Source organism: Tarenaya hassleriana, unplaced genomic scaffold, assembly GCF_000463585.1.
Source record: "Tarenaya hassleriana unplaced genomic scaffold, ASM46358v1 Cleome7, whole genome shotgun sequence".
NCBI lineage: Eukaryota > Viridiplantae > Streptophyta > Magnoliopsida > Brassicales > Cleomaceae > Tarenaya > Tarenaya hassleriana.
Genome location: NW_010969548.1, coordinates 1,040,688 through 1,060,504, shown reverse-complemented (window position 1 = coordinate 1,060,504; position 19,817 = coordinate 1,040,688). Strand labels below are relative to the sequence as shown.

Here is a 19,817-nt window from a genome sequence, read left to right as displayed (position 1 = left end):
AATAAAATATATATATATATATATATATATATATATATATATATATTAAATCGAATATTATATATAAAAAAATTATAAAACTAAATTCTCAACATTTATAAGCACCCATCTGGCTTTTTAAAAGGCATCAAAACAGACGTAAGAATAAGATACGTTGAAGAGCTCTTTGGCGGAGGGCATGGATACATACATAATCGATGACATGTGACATGTTCAGGACATTGATACATACATACAAATGTATGTACGTAAATGTTCCGGAGATATAATCCAAAAAACCTATCATGTTAATAAATCAATAATATTTTTATATACCTTCGGATTCTCAAAAATACAAAAAGGGAGTGTTCCGTAATTGTTGTTAACTCACTCATCGTCTGAAAGACAGACCACATCTCCGTTACTCTGTAAGCCAAAACTAGTCGAGTCCCCTCCTTGTTCCTGCTCCAGTTGCTGTTTCTGAATCAGAATAGTTGGGTATGTCGCAGCAGCAGTAGCAGAACTTGGACCGTCTTGTTCCGAAGCCAAAACAGGAAGGCTAGAGGTGGTGGTGTTCGGCCCTTCACCAGCCTCGGGTCGGGAAACTCGAGCGGGAAGAGAGTTCTGACAAGCGGGAGATGGAGCTCGTTGACCATTGTTGCCTACAGCGGCTGGCGAGGATCTGTACGACTGCAAATGCGGAGCGGGGGCACGTACTCCCCGAAACACGGGTGCAGGAGTAGAGCCAGGTGAAGGGGAACCCGAAGATGGGGTCGTGGTTATGATCATAGGCGGTCTCAGACTTGACTGAGAGAGGATGGAGGTTCGTTGAGGAAGGACAGAAGGACGAGGGAGGGAAGGAACAGCCGGTTGAGACTGTGGAGGATGAGGGACGGGAAGAACATTCGGCTGAGACCGAGGAGGAGGGGTTAATGGGCGTGGGAAAGGCGGGACAGGAGGAATGGTAGATTGAGATTGTGAAGGAGGGGCTAATGGACGAGGGGCGGGAGGGACAGGAGAAGGGAGAGTTGGACGAGGGATGGGAGGAGGAACGGTTGATGGAGAATGGGAAGGAGCCATTGATGTGACTGATGGGGGAGAAGGGGCGGTAAAACTCCTTGGTGCTTGGCCCTGTGCGGATTGCTGGACAAGTTGTATTGTATCTGCGCAGAAAGAGAAAATAATTTCTTTACTGTCAACAGAAACACATATAGTAAACTACAACAAAATCAGCATATACAAGTCAATCTCGCAGTAAACAAGCTATATGTATTAGAACGATTGTAGCAATAAGCCATGGAATGGTTCTAATATATGAGAACCCCTTTGTCCAGAAAGAAATACCTTATCTATAAGTCTCTGTTTCTTTTGTCATTTCAGTTTTTCAAATCCATGATTGAAACGGTTCACTTACCTCTAGAAGCTGCAGTTCTTCCAGAAGCTGCATTTGGATCTGCGCATTTAATCTTGAAAGCATCTGCCAAGTGCTTGTTCATGACAACAAGTTTCTTATACGTTTCTAGCTCCTTTGCTCTGACCTGCAATTTGACATCTGCTTCGCGACATTTGTTTTCATACTCCAATCGTAATTCAACCATCTTCCTCTTTAATTCAGCCATCTTCGTCTCTAATTCAACTTTCAATTGTAATTTCTGCATATAAGCATCGAGAAAATGACCATAGAGAAACCAAAACCAACAAAAAGCGATGAAACGAGGATAAGAAAAGAACTAACGGCATCTTCATGGTTCTTCACATCTGTCTCTGCTTCTCTATGTATCTTCTCTAGCTCATACTGAAACGGGTCACTGAATGGTTTCTGAGGAGCAGCTTGACCCGTACTATGCGGTATATGATTGGTCATCAATCTGCCTTGAGTGGTAGCTGGCTGGTTCCTTGCACCACCTGCTGAAGGCTCTACAAGGTTCTCTGCATGATGCGACGAAGTCCCAGTACTTTGGGAAACAACATCTCCGTTGCTTGAACGGTGTAGAGATTCAGTTACTTCCATTCCATGAGTATCTGATTCAGCGATCAAAGGATCAGCTACTTCCATTTCACGAGTATCTTGTTCAGCTACGGAAGGCTCAGCTTCTTCCATTTCATGTTCAACTATGGAAGGCTCAGCTTCTTCCTCTTCACACGTATTCGGTTCAGCTATGGAAGGCTCAGCTACTTGTTCGATATTTTGGCTCTCAGTGTGTGGTGAAGGGTCATGTTGAGTTCCAGCCAGTGACGATGGTGGAGGAAGCATATCATGAGCGGCCTGTCAAAAAAAATATTATAAGCAAATACGTATCTGATCGATACCCACTTTTTCCTGCAAAAACTTTAAAATGAAGATTACAGATATCTAGGATTTTAAACCCAGGGAAAAGGGAAACAATTAAGAGAAAAGTTAACATTAATAGTATTTCATAGAGACAGAAAGTTACTTGGTTGAGCCCATTCCACTGGTCTGAGATGGCAACAGAGTTGGGTGTCAAATTACTTGCTCCATTATTTTCTGCCGAAAGCAAAGGCTGTTCTCCATTCGAAGGCAGATCTTCGGATGCACCATTTTCTAGTGGCACCCTCAAGGTAACATCTTCATCAGGTTCTGGTAATGTCACTGCATCATGGACATTATCCTCAGACAAACTTACATTAGAGGCTGCATCTTTCTCTTGATAATCAGTAGTAGCCAACGTTTCATGTTCTGTTGCTGGAGTAGAACCATCAGACCTGCTCTCGATAATCACATCATGTGTTTGCCGTTGAGACGATGTATCTGGTAATATATCCTCTTGTCCATTTCTCACCATTACAAGATCCATTGCCTCTTGGCGTTCCTCACATCCGTCCCCAGCAAGGTCATTGCTTGTTGCAGCTACATCAGGAACATTTCCAGAAGTGCTTGGTGGAATTATTCCATTCGGATGGTCACTTTTGTTATGCTGCATAAGACAAAATAATTCTTCAGCCCATCTCTCCATTCTTTTAATCCAATCAGCTTCATATTCTGCCATCTTCTTCCTTTCAGCCTCGTGCTTCTCCTTTAGATTCTTGAGGCTTTCAACCATCTGGCTTTTGAGCAGATCAAACTTCCTTTCGAATTCGTAGTCCATTTCTGTCAGCGCCTCTATCTTACCCTGTGTACTTCCGGTCCTCCACACAGTATTGATAACTATTGCTTTTGCCTTTTTCCTTATTCCCAAGTCTCTCTTGTCTTTTTCATAGTCCCTTGCCAGCTCTATTTTTTCTTCTTCATGCTTCGCCAAAAGCTTTCTGACTTGTTTTCCACATTTTTTTACAATGTCTTGGATACTTTTGTCAATATCCTTCTTCATTGAACCATAATCAAGGCATCTCTTCTCAGACATGCATGTTTCACTCTCTGTGCCAAAAGCTTTTTCTGCAATCTTCTTTTCTTGGAGAAACATTGCCTGTGACGTACTTTCGTCCACTGGATTCTTACTGGTACCTTCCATTGATGGTTCAGAAACTTTTAGAAGACACTCCAACCTTGAACCTTGGCTCTTAAAGAATACACTCCTTAAACACCACAACATAGAATAGATATATTCAACCTCTCCCTTCGAGCAGCCATACACTAGACGATCTTTAGCAAGTGCCAGAGATTCCGTGCGGTTAATCTTTTGCTTTAGTAATGTAGCTGCAACCCAACACTGACAATCCAAAAGATTTCACATTCAGTATGAGAAATACAAGAATCAAATTGAAGACATGAAAGCATGACATCTTAGTGACGCGCAACTAGCTAAGGCTGCCAGACTTCTAGAACAAGGGCCTAAATGGCCGACTACATTCTTGGCAGTATCCAGACCCAAAGATTTGCACCACGCAGGAGTATTTCTAGTCAATTGTTCAATCAATACAGGCTCCTCAGCGCCGAGATTTTTGCACCTAATTTTTCTTCCCAATCAATATTTTTTTTCCTTAAAGTGGCAAGTATGAAAAAATAAGCATATGAGGGAGCAACAACAAAGGCATAAATATCTAAGTCAGAGTCGTACCACGGCGATCTGGAAAGCCTGCAATATGGTGGTCGGTTCTTTGCAGACATGATGGTTATTGATGACGTATTCAAGAAAGTTCTCAACCACAATCATCACATCTGCCTGAAACAACAAAAAAACGTATACGTTAACCAATAATGCATGCCAGAAGTACAATTTCTCAACATGACTTTGATAGGTAGGGGTTGTAAACAATAATGGAAGAGGTCGTCATGGACACAAAGCAGAGGTAATAGATATTAGACGAATTGTTAAATAGGATACACTAGAGGGATACAAGAGATACCACAATTAACATAAATAATGGTTTATGTGCAAAAAATATATCAGTGAACAAAACAAATGCTCTACCAACAGCTCAGATTTTGCAATAGAATAGAAGGAGAAAATGTGTCTCATTCAATTTTGTTTTCCATCAGATATGAAGACTCGAGGTTAGAAAAGGAAAGAAAACTTTGATGACTATCTCACATAAAGTTCCTAGGACATAAGCCACATATGTAGCATTCCACACTTCCTCACAAAAGTAAGACTGTAAGAGTACATTTGATGGGAGAAAAAATGCAATTACTAGAACATCGCATATATTTTAATGCAATAAAGTTGATCACCAAAAATTTCACGTTTTGCAGTAGCGTCAAAAGGAAAAAATTTCTTATCAAAGTTCTGCAATGCATACCGGCCAAATCCAGAAGATAGTCAACCATCATAGAAAAGTCACTTACCGAAAGATGTAAAACTTGGCAAAGTTTAGCCATATCAGGGTTTAGAGCAGCATGGAGATTTTTCTGTGACTCACAGAGTCCTTTCCTAGCATCATTGCCAGTTAACATATCCTCTGGGATTTCAGAGATATTACCTTCCAAAGAATACAATTCAAGAGCATCATTTACATGCAAGATGTCATCAGTACCAGAAGCAGATCTATGTGATCCCAAAGCCCCTGCAGAAGAAGCATGTTTCAGAAAACCAGTCACAAGATTCAGTGAATTCTATAGGCGTATTTGTGAAAGTTCATCTTTTTACCCTTCCGGTCCTTCTCACTGGCCTTTTCTTCCTCAATGAATGCTGGGGGATCAAAGCTTTCACCAGCAGCCCTCTTTTGCTTCTTTGAAACTCTCCCATTTCGAACTCCATTACTTGGTTCAGAGTCCTCCAAATAGCTTACCCTTTTTCGGTTTCTTTGCGATGAAACTGAACAGTATCTCCACATTGGATTCCTTTCATTCAACAATTTTGTCCAAAATATGTTTGGACGCTTCTCATCTGACAGCTTAACCTTCTCTTCACCAAATAATGTAGAATCAGTACTGTAAGTTCCTTGAACATGTTTGGCTTCCAAGATTAGATATCGCTTGCTTTTCTTCTTGCTGCCACCTTTGGGAGAAAGTATGGACAAAATCTCATCAATTGCACCTTCAATAATAGATTGCCCGAAAAGAACTCCTGATTCTGTGGTTTGATTGCTGTGAAAACAATCCAGTTTTTCAAATAAATAGGAAGCCCCCCACATGAGCAGCGCATGAATGATAAGAGGGCTTGGTTTCTCAACAATAGGCTTATTCTGCCGAGCTAGAAGCAAAGCCTTTTCTTCAACTGTACATGACGAGTACAATCGGAATATTTTGGTACTTTCCGACTCGATCTTTATCCTCTGTATGAACCTTAGATCATGCAATGGATTCCAGCTGCTATTAAAAAGAATAAAAGCCTCGGCTGATGAAAGCTTAATACCATTTGTGCAGACACGTGTTTCCAACAGTAGCACAAATCTTTCACTCTCCTTGTTGAATCTGTCAATAGAAGATTGGTTCTTTGAAGCCAAGACATTACGATCTATACACACATAAGATGATTCTCCAAATCTCTCGAGCATAAACTCCTCGAGAAGACCACCAATCAAACTCTTTCCAGAGTCACTAATAGTCTGCTGACCACAGTTCAAAGATGAAGCATATATGAGAGGTGTCCATGCGAAAAAAAATCCAGAAAGAGGAAAGAAGTTTAGAATCCATCATACCATATGATATAAGTCGGTCACTGAAGAGTGCATTTATGATTGACCATCATACAAAATTTTAATCCATCCAATCTTAATCATGATTCATTAAACAGATTCTAGGCTTTGAAATGCATATGTCAAGTAAAAGAAAGTGTTAAAATGCATTAAATTTCATACACCATAAATATAACAGAGTAACCTAACATATAAACGCTAAGTACCTGGAAGAATACAACCGCTTTCGAACCTTTCTTCCTTATCTCCCTCAGCATTGTGTCGAGTAGATGTAATTTTCCACTTGCTTTGATTTCCACATCCAGAACTTTGGCCAGCTCAACATTCTTGGTGAGTAGTGATCGCACCGATTTATCCACAACATATGGATGGTCGCAAGTCTGTCAAAAAAGTTGCAGAGGTATCACAGAAAGAAGCTGCATAATCGTAGATTCATAGTTTCTATCCACACATCAACTAAGCCTAAAAAGGCTTTCAGAAACTGCAACTCTGACCATCAACAGTCTCATATCTAACATACCCTATCATATTGGTAGTTTAGTTTCTACATGCAAGGGGGAAAAACATATAATTATTAGACCAAAACAACTTGGAAAATAAAAAATCAACTTAAAAGTTTTATAATGTATCACAAGGTTTATCCCAAGCTCAATAAGTAAAACACCAAGAAAAGGGGACACTATTCTTTCTGGATGGTCTAGTGAAACAGCAATGCTGCAACCACCAGATACATTGCTGCTTCACTTTCATCCCACTTTCCTCTTCTATTAACTGTCAATTTTGAAACGTTACAACTTAACACCACCAACATGTTTTATATCAACCTAACCTTCATGGCAGAAATAAGAGTGTTATGCAGAGCTCCGACAGGATCATTCTTCGACCGCGAACAGAGAGGTAAGGAATTGGACAGGAGAGTCATACAATATTGCTCCAGCTGTATATCTGATATCTGCACTGGCACCCAATACTCCGCATAGCCCGATGAATCTGCTTTGCAATCATTTGATTCATCTTGTTGTCTAGTTTGTCCATTATTCTCCCCACAGTCCTTACCGGAAGCAACTTCCGTCCCACCTTGATCCTAATCCGATGCATAACAGAATTTGTATCATAGAATTAAAAGGGTACCGGCATTACTATATCTAATGGAGTAAATTCCGTGACTAATTACAGATAAAATGGCCAAGACGACCTATTCTTTGAAGCCTTTATCAGTGTCAAAAGGCTTTCAATAGAAAGTACAACAAGAGGAAAAAACAACCTTCTGTGGTTCTGGATTCTCTTGTTGTCGACATTCTGAGCCAACTTTTTCGGCACCATCATTTTCACCATCTGCCATGAAAGAAGTAACAGCAACTCCTACATCATCAGCATTTGGAGAAGCCCTCACTTCCTCATGGCCGCTCTCCTCGAATGAGTGGGGAGAAGGAGATACTGCCTGCTCCAGAGGATCTCCATGAGTTACTAGTGCAAAAGTTTCTGTCACATACTTTTCACAATTTTTATCAGGCTCATTGCCATCAACTTGGTCATTACCATTATCCTCGTCTCCATGTTCATCAACTGTAAACAACTAAGAAAGCGTAAGACAATAATTCTTCACAAGACAAGCTCATCAACTTGGAAAATAGAACAAAGGGCCATATTTCAAACCCGAAAGAGAATAGATAAATCACATCACATGACTTAATGGGAAAGATACAACCTAATTACTCAGATCCCTCCGTTTGTCGAATAAACAATGCTCTATAAGCTCGACCAGTCATTGTAGGCTTACATTTTCTGATATGACTGGTCAAATCTTCCAAAGTCTTCTCCTTTTTGTGCTTTCTTTGATCGATATCTGGGGAAGCTCCTGAAATCCTACCAGACTTCCTTGACCTTGAAGAGTTTAGAGAAGATGCACTATTTCCTTTATCAGGCCTCCTCAGAGGACTCGGAGCATTCTTCTTCTCGATTCTCTCGGACTTTCTGGTAACTGAAGGAGGCGAGAGAGTTTGTTTTTCTAGTCTTTCTGACTTTCTAGTATTAGATTGTAAAGTCACAGGTTTCTTGGATGGTGTCCCCCGACTGGACCGCCTCAGACTAGATGCTTCTGGTGTTGTTGAGCCTGCACCAGCCGAGGATCTTGTGCAAATAGAGGAACTATGATCTTCTTTATTGACCTTCTCCGAAGGAAGATTGTCCTTAGCCATTATTTTTTACTACCAAATCAAGAAAACTCAGAAGATGTTAACTAAAGCCAACGATCCACCTCATCCAACCCTACCACATGAACAACAAAAAAACCCAAATCCAGGCCAGTTCAAGCACATAGAAAAGCAGCTCAGAACTTTGACAACGGGTCTTACACATGTCCCTAAATTCAGCAACACAACACGATAAGGACCCCAATTATACTTCTTAATTAACACTACATTGTTGCGATTAGGCTCGAAAATCGCCCAAATCCTTCCCAAAAGCCACTGTGAGTCACTGAGATAACCCTACCACTCGGTAGAACGATTCAAAGGCATGCAAGAGAATGATTACCCAAATTTTCTCCAACCCGCAAAACCCCTTAATCATCTACCTCTCCTCCTCGGAGAATTAACGCGAAAAATGAAGGATGAGAGGAAGAAATCCAGCTTGCATGAGAGAATCCGGGACGAAATTAGCTCGGAAAAGAGAGAGATACCTCTACGAACATGCTTCAGAGAGAATATGTTGAGGAGGAGAGGACTGACCCTCGGCCGACGGGGAAAGAGCGCGCGCCAGGGAGAGAGAGCTCCGGCGAGAGAGGGAGAGCGCGGTTGTCTTCCTCCCCAACTATTGTTACATTATTTTCAACAAAAAAAAACTATTGTTATATTATATTATTTTATTGGATTATAAATAATTTAAAATAAACCGAAGTACTGCTGAAAAAAAAATCATTAATATTTGAAAGCCACGCCTTGTAAATAATTATGAACTTTTACAGATTTGATTTGCAAGAGATTCTATCAAAATCTCATATATATACAAAAAAATACGGTCTGGTCTACCAAAAAATAAAAATTATATGTTGGATTAATTAAAAGAATAAACAAATTTTTATATCTAAACATAAAGATTCTTTACCAATTCTCATTTTTTTATTTCAAACATCATACCGAAAAAGAAAAAAAAAACATAAAACAAAATGATCACCAATTTTGGGGGCTTTATTTTTGTCGTTACAAGATCTTATTTCTCCCTACATTATGGAATGAATTGGAATTTTATCGAAGTGATTGTCAAAGATTATTATCAAAATACATTTATCAAATATTACTGACAACTTTTGTTACAGTAAGATTCGTTAAAAATATTCAAGATTATAACTGACAGTGAAATAATGGATCGATGATGTGTTAAAGTGGGAAAATGAATATATGATTGGAGTAAAATAAGATTAGAGATATGATGGAGAATAATAATGGATACAATATCATTATACAAAATATTGTGTATCTGATTTGTTTCCATTGTGTCTATATTTCCTTTTTACTCTATTTCTTAATTTTCCTATAAATATGTAGTTCATTTTCATTATAATGTAACCAGAAGAAGAAGAGATGTAGCAATAAAAGTAATTTCGTTTCTTTCTATTTGTCTTATTTTATTTCCGCATTTTATTTTTCTACATGATGTTGCATGAAATACAATGGATAATGTTTTGGTTGACTATAAAATAACCATTTAGTTATTTTAAAAATAATATGTATTATGTAATGTTAGTTTTTAAACGTTATTTTAAAATACCTGTTAATATGTATTTTTTGTGATCATTATATTAATAAAATGTAGAATTTTATAAAAAAAACAAAATGGATCCTATTTTTTTTTTCTAATTAGACTTGAGTTTGTAAAATCTCTGCCATGATTTCAATTTCCATTTTAGTTCACCATTCACGAATACAGATGTAATTATTTATAATACACAAGAATTATTTTCATAAAGGCACAATAAATACAGACATTATTAAAAATGAATCGACAATAATAAGTAAAGCTTTTATTGTAATCTGAGACATTTAAAAAAATAATCAAACTATTTAATAGACCATTTGTTTTCATTTATAATTAATGATATCTGGGTCTGTAGAGATACACCCGCCGCTTATTCCTTCGTTGAATCGGTCTCGCATTAGAATTAGAATCCTGGAATTTAAATTTAAAATAAATAAATTATGTTAAGCATATATTAATTTTTATGAAAAATAGATATAATTTATCACTGAACTATATAGATGTCATATTTCCCGTTCAATTATTAGTTTATGATTGACGTAGCAATGTCATACATATTATCATACCACACAAATAATATATGCTTCATTTTTCAGTACATTTATATATATATATATATATATCTATCTATCTATACGTATGTATATATATGTGCACACTTACATCATGGACACTCACGCGAAGCAGCCTTACTTGTTCCCTTGTGACGGTCCTCACCTAAAAATTTCGTGAAAATAACCAATAAATAAATATACAAAAGAATATAATCCTTTAATTTAATAATATATAGTTGTAAGAAAAATGAAAGATACCTTTTTAAGGACGGTCCAGACGACATTTTGGGTACAAGGAGGAGTTGTAAGAGATCCAATATATCTGTAATATTTTCTGCTCCCAAATTTAATCTTTTTAGGATCGATGATTCCGATGTTTTTCTCGGCCTCGTGCTTATCAGAAACCTCCTCCAACCCATTTTCCAACTATGCCAACAAAAAATCAAATTAATCAATTTTTTTTTTATCAAATGGGTTAGGAGATCCGGCAAATTAATTTATTCCTAATAAATATAATTAATACTAATCAAGAAAAGGATTAAACGTAATAATTAATTTTTTTAAAAAAAAAAGATTAGAGCATAATTGGATATATATTCACCGATTGGAGGAAAGTGTCGGGTCTTCCGATTTTGTATAAAATGGTGACGACAGCGAATCTTCCATTTTTGCTCTCATGAACCATATGCAGTTCGAGAGCAAACCTACAAAACATTTCATTTTTGTAATTTATTTTCTTAAAATTAACGCATGCATGTTACGTGCATGCATCATGCATGCTATGGTAAGGAAATCGTCTGTCAAAATATTTCTCAAACAAGATTCGATCCGATCATATATATATGTGTGTGGATATGGATGACACACCCGATATTAAAGGCAAATCATATACAAATAGAACATGATTTAATACGAAATCATATGCTTAGCGCATAACATGGAAACGGTTTATATTTAATGGAAAGTAATCATCTAATTAAGGGATGAAATATCGATTTACCTTTTGCCGTTGATAGTGTGTTCAGATGGTGAATGCCAATGAATTTGCCGTAGAGTGTACGGTCTGCCTTTCACATGAATTCTTCCTGCTCCGTCTTCGAATCTCAACTGCCACAAAATCCATATCCGAAAACATCATATAAAATAATATACATTTCCGGGTTTACGATCACTTTAGTTGAAAACATATGAGAGATATATACACGAATATGTGTGTGTGAGTGTAGTGATTGAATTATATACATATATAATTTTGGGGAGAGAGAGAGAGAGAGAGAGAGATGCAGCTACCATCATGTCATGGCCTCTGTTCTTGAGGGTGGCATTGGAGGGACGGTAGTCTCTTTTAAGCCTTCCGAGATGAGAAACGATTCTAACTCTTTTGTTCAAGAGATCAATGGGAGATTGCATCTTCCCTCTCCCGCACATTTTCCATTCCGGCTTCAGCTTCCCCCAATTCTTCGGCCCCCTCTCCCCCTCCATCTCGTAATTAAACTCGTGTTCATCCTCTTCAACAAAAATAATTTATATATATATATATATATATATTGACATTTCATGTCACCCCTTTATATCTAATGAAGCGATCAGATTATAAATAAAGAAACCGAACCCATCCCAAATGCAAGGGGTTGCAGGGATTATAGTGACGTTTGAACTCCGATCGTATGTCAACATGACATGTACAAATTACAACCGATCAATATATATATGACATGTATGTGTATATATATATAAAGTTAAAAACCCTAATTTAAAATGTATATATAGGTAGATCACTATTCACATTTCATTAAAAATATATTTGAAAAAAGAAAAGTATATACAGATCGATCAATATATACGGCTTACCGGTTTCTCCATCACCTGGTGCAGCATTGGAATGCGAAATAACAGTGACACATACGAAGAGAAGGAAGAACATGCACTTGATTGATGATTTCTCCATTTTTGTCGTGAGTGAATCTCTTTGGTCGAGAGATAGAGAGAGAGAGAGATGAATGAAATTTTATGGTTGAACTCAAGTTATCATGATACAATACGCATGGGCAAATAAGTGCTTATATACAGTTGTGGGAAAGCAAAGAGGTGTCCGTACAAGGAAAATGAAGAAGATTTACATTCTTTTGTTCCTCTGTCAATGGAGACGACAGATTTGACTGAGGTGGAAAACATGTAATTGGTTCTGTTCTGTTTTTAGGTGATTCTCATTTACTTTAGTGGTTCGTCTTTTTCCATATTTATAAATATAATATTCACAAATTCACAATATATGTATATATATAGAGAGAGAGAGAAAAGAAAAGATCCGCTTACAGAAGAAAATCTGTGCGAATCACCCCAAAGGAGTATGTTCAAGTTTTATCGCAGGAAATCTGTGTGAATATCCTTATTTGATTTGACTATGTGTATATATATATATAATAATTTGAGTTTTTTTACGAAATATTAGGTGGTGACAAAAACGCATCTTTGTGAATGTGTTCAAATTTAACCCTTAGAATATGGTTTAATTATCGTGATGCATATTTTTTTTAATGATTTATATCGTCAGACCCGTCTAATCCTATCTAACATCTTAATTTCGTTTGCTCAACAACGATGAAATACGTAAGTAATATTAGTTATATTTATTATTTATATATAATTTCATACGAAGAAACCATAATGGGTAGTTGAATAACAAATGAAAGATAAGAATCGAATAGATATAACACCCACTGCAATAAAAAATACTTAAAAAAAAACAAAAGATAATTTGTAGTTAAAAATAATATAAAATTCTTTTTAAAAAAGTGTAATTGGACAAAAGTTCGATAACCTTACGAATTATAAAAATAAATAAATGGCACATTCGATTTTTTAAGTAAAATATCGAAAACGGATTGCGATTTAACATATGTGCTAATTTTAAAAAATGAGATTAATGTGTCCAAAAATTTATTGACGTAGATCTTTAAACTCTTTTTTTTTTTTTGTTCATACATGAGAATGATCGTATATGAAAATATAGGATTTACATTTAAAAAAACGTGATGATAGAGAACTTGACTTCTCTTTGATCTTCCGAGACCATTAGTCAAAAAATTAAAACTAATTTAATTAGAGTGGTTGGTTGATCAAAGGTTGTTTGTTTTCATTAAATTAATAAGAGAATAAATGTCGGGTCATGGGAGGAAAATTGAAATCAAGCTAATGGATGACGGACATAAATATTTTTTTATAAATATTTTATAAGAGCATATATGTAATGAAAATCCATATATTCAATAAAAAAACATTAAGTTATCCAAAAATTTATGCATTTATTTTTAAAAAAATAAGTTTAACATATTTTTATATGGTTTTTTCATACATATATATATATATATATATATATAAAATAAAAAATACATTGAATTGTCTGATCTTTCCAGAACAAATCATGCAACACCTTACCAAAACCGTCTTGTAATCGCATCATGGCTTGACCTTGAAAAGGAGCCAATGCTTTTGATTATTTTTCTTTGCCAAGAAATAGTCTCGTGTTCCTCGGACTCTTCGAATTTCAAACTATATATCATTAATAATTTTATTGATCTTTTTTTTTAATGATGAGAGAATAGACTATCTCAAAGAACCATATTGTAAATTTAATATTAAAACTTTTGGTTGCAGAATAATATTCCTAAATAAAACATAATCTACCAAGGCTAACCCAAAAAAAAGAAAGATGCCCTGTTGTTGAATTAGAAATTATTAATTAAGAAATACAAAATCGACATTGAGTCGTTATTAATTAAGTCCCAACCAATCTGAGATTATAATACTAATACCTATATTTTTTTTAAAGAGAAAAGCCAATAATACATAAAAATATATCATTTTCCTTTCGTATAAAACTTAGGATTATAATACCATGCCAAAACCATAACACTAGAATAATTTTTTCTAGTTGATTATACTTGTAACGTGTTTCACCGAATACTCCAATTAATATATGATGTAAATAGGTAAAATTTTCTAAAAAATCCCGATTTTTTTATAAAAAAAGTCTATATAAAATCATGAATTTTATCATTTCTATATAACACCATGAACGTTATTAATCTTATCATATTTCTACAAAATTCGTAAGTTCATGAAAATTATAAAATTCATAAAACTATAGATTAATATATAAGAATATGACAAGATTTATAAAATATATGATTTCGTATATAAGTTACAAAGATACTATACGATGTAAATAGAGATAATTTTCTAAAAATCACAATTTTTTTTTTAAAAAAAAATCTATATAAAATCATGAATTTTATCATTTCTACATAAAACCATGAACGTTATTAATCTTATCATATTTCCACAAAATTCGTAAGTTCATGAAAATTATAAAATTCATAAAACTACAGATTGATATATAGGAATATGACAAGATTTATAAAATTTATGGTTTTATATATAAGTTACAAAGTTGGTGATTTCATATAGATTTTTAAAAAAAAATCGTGATTTTTTAGGCGATTACCCTGGTATAAATACGCTCAATAACATAAGCTGCTCGAATTCCATTTAGTTTAGAGACCGTAAATAACAGGCTATTATTATAAAATTTTGATGGTACAGATAATATATATACTAGAATTGGAGAATATAATTACAGACCCGTATTATATATTGAAATTTCTATTTAATAATTTAAGCAATGCTTTTTTTTTTTTTAGCAATTTCTGCCATCCGAATACGAATCGTTCACTTGTTGGATTGGTGTACGGAATTGATAATTTCTTTTATTTGTTCCCTCGTAGACAAACAGTATGTGTTCTAGAAACCTAATGATAGACTTAATCAACCTGACAATGTCAGAAACGTATTAGTTAAACTTTGAATGTTTACTCTAAATATTTGTCAAAAGTGTGCTTAGCATCATTAATCTCGGATTAGTTAATTAACCTAACACGTTAATTACGTCTTCCAACGACATATTCAAGACCTAAAACGTTTCCTCATTATAAAACGTCAAAAAATGTACCAAAACGTTTGATTAATCTCAAATAAATTGGTGTTATTTTATAATGTTTCCAATTGACAAAGTCCGGAATGAGAAATTGTCTATCTCAAATTGGTCAATTTGTTTTCATTTCGATTTAAAAAAAAACTATGGGTCTGAAAATGATAATTATAAAATATACAGGGACCTTGGTACGTGGGCTCGAGAAATCAGCCACGCCATTTTTAGATGGCAGGTTTGAAATTTTTGGAAACATTTGGGCTAACCAATGAGTTTATTTTCCTTTAGCATATGGTAAAATCCTATGGATATGTAATTTATTATTTTTTGACGCGATTAATCATTGGTATTAAAATTTCTTCGTTACTTTTTTATGATATATTTTTCAAGATCAGTAATTTATTATTTTTTGGAAACATTTATGATATATTTAAATATTGTTATTTGTTCCGATCGTTGAGCAGACAAAATATCTTCAAGACTGACATTTCAAGACAAAAATCCTCCACTCGGGTATACAAAGATACAACTCGGTAGATAATTTAATGGGAGAATTTCGAGATAATACCAATCTTGGAGAGCTGATAAGTTGTGATCCGACATCACGGTGATCGTTAGCATTTGCTCAGCCATGAATATATATATATATATATATATATATATATACACGTAGATGTACGTGCATAGATATCTGAACAATGTATCGGTGAATTTAGCTCTCTATATATATTTATTTAAATTTTTAATTTTAATTTATACATATATATATATGTACATATATATTGGTGGACCTCTTTTATATTGTTTTGTAACATAAATAAACTATTGGATACCGTTTCTTGTATTTTACTCGCACGAGGATTGTTTCATAAGGGGGTATAAGATAAGATCATGGAATCAAGGAAGACAAATTTAAAGCGAGCAAAATTTTAGGATTCCAATACAAAAACCCTAAAACCTTCTTCGATTTCATTTGCCCTAATAAGACTAACCAGCTAAGAAAATATTTTAATAACGACAAAAACGGTTAAAACACACTTTGGAGTTTGGACCCATTAAAAAGGTAAACGAAAGATCAACCCACGAAGTCGTGAACCATCCGGCCTACTCCAAACTCATTCTGATGCGTTTGCGTTTGCGTTTGCGTCTGCGTTTGGGGAACGCTGTCGGCGCCATGCATGAGCCCGAGCGTCAGCGACACGTTCCCCGGCCCTCTATCGAACCCACCCCTCTGGTGACCATACGGCACGAACCCCATCAACCCCCCCGACAAGTCCACGTTGCAGCGCATGTGGTCCACTCTCGACCTCTTCTCGACCACTCCATCCACGTTGCTGTTCCCTCGGAGCTCCACTGCTTGCTCGCTCGTCGTCCCGTTCTGGCCAAAGTTGTTATTACATGGTCCGTTCGAATGTCCCACGTTGCTTGTCATGTCGGATGTTTTTAGGGTTTGGTCGTCTGTGTCGGCTGCTGCTGCAGCAACCATGGCTTTCATCTCCAGCATGTGCATCTCCTCCACCATCGGTTTCCACACGCGAACTCGAGCGTTTATGAACCAGTTCGATACCTGAAAAACCACAGTTTTGTCACATCGATCAAGAAAATGCATACACATATAAATATATATATATGTGTGTATGTACGTATGTATCGACCGTGATTAAAAGGGTCCAAAAACTTATGTGAAGAGAGCGTATAAGGAAGTTCACCGAGGTATAATAAATATGTAGTAATGGCAAATACATCTCGTTGTCGTAAATATAACAAGGCATTAATTTCCCTAATAGCGAAATGTTTGCATGAGCTTTTTTTTTTCCCTCCTAGTGAAAAGACGTATCAACAAACACATCATGAAAAGAGGTGCAAAACAGCCTCCCTCTCTCTCTCTCTCATTCTTCACATGCATTTGTTTCCCAGTCTTATCAAAAGCTACAACTCAAAGCTAATCAACATGAACACACAGTCACGTAAACAAAAATATATCCCACCACTTGAACACACAATCAAGTAACAGTTGAAGAATTTTGGACCGACCACGGTTATTGATAATTTCAAGATCGAGAAAGAGACCGATGAATTCGTGTACCTGGTTTCGAGAAAGGCCGGTTTGAGTGGCCAACATCTGCTTATCATTGTCCGTGGGGTACCTAAACACAGTATAACCAAACCAAAAATAAAAGCATGAGAAATCACATCACACATATCACGTTAAAGACAATGGACCAACACGAAATCACATCACATGAAATCGGACCCAGAAGAAAACAAGTTTACAGATTAATCAAATATCAAAGGGGGCGAGACTTAACGGGTGGAGAAAATGGTCGAAAAGCCACGCTCTCAGGACCGACACCGCTCGCTCAGGAAGCCCTCGTTGAGGCCTCCATACATTCTGGCTTTGAGGCTCGAGAGAAACGCCATTGTTGCACATCGTCGATCTTTGCTTCTTGGCACCGTCCATAATGTCATTACTAGGGCTCGTAAACTTTGTATTATACGATGTTTGGTTGGTAGTACCGTAACCATTTCCCGAGATATGCATCAGCTGGTCGGTGATTGCAATCCTTAGGCTCTGGAAACTTTTCGAGATTCGGCCAAGAGCCAAGGAGATGTACGGTGTCGCAGTGCTGAGTCCGGCAACAGACTCGAATGACGATACCACCATTTGCATTTGCTGGTTATACAGCTTGTACCTTCTGCACACCTTTTGTAATAATCAACATGTTGGAGAGAAAATTCAAGTTTCAAGTTAGATTTTTCAAGCAATTTCATATTCATTAAGAAAAATGTAGCTAAAAAAGGCTTAATGATTGTGTGGCACTAACCTCTTCTTGTAGTAAACTAAGTTTTGCCTTCTTAAGTCGGGTTTCGGGCTTAATCGGGTCAGAAGAGCTAAACCCTTCAACACCGTTGCAGCTTCGAATAGTTCCACCTTCGTTACACGAATTCGCCGCATCCATGAAGTTAGATTCACTTCTAGAAGTGATCCATGCAACATAGCCATTGCAGAACTCGTCCAGAAGTTGTTGAGCAGGCTTCAAGAACCTCGAGCTCTTCAGGATCGTGGCATAGCCCGTGAATGGCCCGAGCGGACCAACGTCTCTCTGGACATTAACCAAAGACGAAGCAGAAACTCCACCTTCAAAAGCCACATCAGCTAGTGATTTTCCTGAAGACCTCCTACTAATCATGGACGGTATAGGTACTTCTTGCTCAAGAAACAGAGACAAGCCTTTCTTTACAGAAGCCGTCGTAACATTTCTCGGTTCTTGGTCATGTTTTCTTGAAACAATAGAACCCGATCCGTCGGTCCATTGATTCACATTACTCCCAACAGGTCTACTCAACCAAGAATCCGGCTGCTGGTTCCCATTACTCGGCAGAAACACGAGTTCTCCCTGCGAATTCCCGGGCCACGAACAGTGTTCATAAACACTCTCTCTGTTATCATCTTGCATCGGTCCCAAGCCCGCTAACGTGACTACGCTATTCTGATAATAGTTTTGATAAAGAGGATTCAAATGGTACTTCTTATCATCAACCTGACTAGAAATCTCACTGCTGGACAAACTAGATCGATCAACAACGTCTTGACCAGCATCATAAGTCTGCTTCGGACATCGCAGAGGTCGGTCCAGCACATCGTACCGTACGTTGAGATTATTCGAAATGTCGTCCCCGTGATTCATTACCACCGTGCAACACAGCTGCGACGAATCACTGCATCCTTGATGAGGGTCATGATGAATTCCATCTCTATGGATCGTCGATGAAGGTATCATCATCGCCTGAGGCATGTTCATGAACATAGCGGCGCAATCTTGGTAGGTGTGGACCGAGTCGGTTTGGACCGGTACGGCAATCTGGTTAGGAAGAAAACCGATCAGACCGGGAGGACCGGAGGCGTTTTTCACGAGATCTGGGTTGATCATGAGTTCAATCTGATGCTGATGATGACGTTGATGATTAGGGTTTTCCCAATCGTTCAGTTGATGAGATCTAAGCTTGTCCCGACGGCTTCGTTGCGCGACATGCAACTCCGGTCTACAGTTCATCGTGTCCATTTTTCAAAGGTGTTGGAGATCAATAACGCAAAAAAACCCCTCTTACTTCCTCTTCAAGAATCCCAAGAAACTAATCCTGTGTATTGCAATCACCATCCACATTTCTCTGCCCAGAAAAAAAAAACTAGTACTGTTAGTTCCATTAAACCAAAGAGGAAGTCAAATCATATGCAAAGTTCCATCATCAATGCCGTCCCTACGGCTAAAGCGAACCAAAGAGGAAGTCCAACGGTGTATACACGCACATACACATGTATATATATTCATATACACACATACATTTGTATATATATATCTGGTGCTTTCATATACCTAAAAAACGGAACTTTTGACGAAACTAGGAACAACCCTAATTGCACAGTAGCGAAACGCAACGAAGAACTGAAAAAAAAACAGGGAGAGAGTAAGAGAGTGAAAAAACTTCAAGATATGTCAGAT

The 19,817-nt window shown here is 36.7% G+C and overlaps 3 protein-coding genes across 6 annotated transcripts in view; all 3 read right to left on the bottom strand.

The window, feature by feature from the left end:
- Positions 1-291: 291 nt before the first annotated feature.
- On the bottom strand, positions 292-8,813 carry LOC104800593 (helicase protein MOM1-like). 4 transcript variants are annotated; one of them, XM_010523443.1, is made up of 12 exons: positions 8,696-8,813; positions 7,796-8,283; positions 7,280-7,581; positions 6,845-7,099; positions 6,222-6,395; positions 5,025-5,925; positions 4,724-4,941; positions 3,996-4,100; positions 2,415-3,647; positions 1,715-2,245; positions 1,394-1,631; positions 292-1,142 (listed from the first exon to the last, which is right to left on the bottom strand). In XM_010523443.1, the coding sequence occupies exons 2-12, from the start codon at positions 8,211-8,213 to the stop codon at positions 367-369; spliced, it is 5,151 nt and encodes a 1,716-aa protein (XP_010521745.1). In that variant the 5' UTR covers positions 8,214-8,283; positions 8,696-8,813; the 3' UTR covers positions 292-366. The 4 variants fall into 4 exon arrangements, with proteins under 4 accessions (XP_010521745.1, XP_010521746.1, XP_010521747.1 ...); XM_010523444.1 differs by having other exon boundaries at positions 7,796-8,222; XM_010523445.1 differs by lacking the exon at positions 7,796-8,283.
- Positions 8,814-10,013: 1,200 nt separating this feature from the next.
- LOC104800592 (alpha carbonic anhydrase 7-like) lies at positions 10,014-12,467 on the bottom strand. Its single transcript, XM_010523442.2, has 7 exons — positions 12,177-12,467; positions 11,616-11,833; positions 11,326-11,432; positions 10,927-11,029; positions 10,584-10,751; positions 10,435-10,488; positions 10,014-10,182 (listed from the first exon to the last, which is right to left on the bottom strand). The coding sequence occupies exons 1-7, from the start codon at positions 12,271-12,273 to the stop codon at positions 10,105-10,107; spliced, it is 825 nt and encodes a 274-aa protein (XP_010521744.1). The 5' UTR covers positions 12,274-12,467; the 3' UTR covers positions 10,014-10,104.
- Positions 12,468-16,207: 3,740 nt separating this feature from the next.
- Positions 16,208-19,817, bottom strand: part of LOC104800591 (BEL1-like homeodomain protein 8) — a 4,303-nt gene continuing 693 nt past the window's right edge. Inside the window, exons 2-5 of the mRNA XM_010523440.2 lie at positions 18,141-19,485; positions 17,625-18,019; positions 17,402-17,462; positions 16,208-16,882 (exon numbers count right to left, since the gene is read on the bottom strand). Of these exons, the coding sequence (XP_010521742.1) occupies positions 16,391-16,882; positions 17,402-17,462; positions 17,625-18,019; positions 18,141-19,379 (2,187 nt within the window). The 5' untranslated portion in view covers positions 19,380-19,485 and the 3' untranslated portion in view covers positions 16,208-16,390. The remainder of the gene's footprint in view (positions 16,883-17,401; positions 17,463-17,624; positions 18,020-18,140; positions 19,486-19,817) is intronic.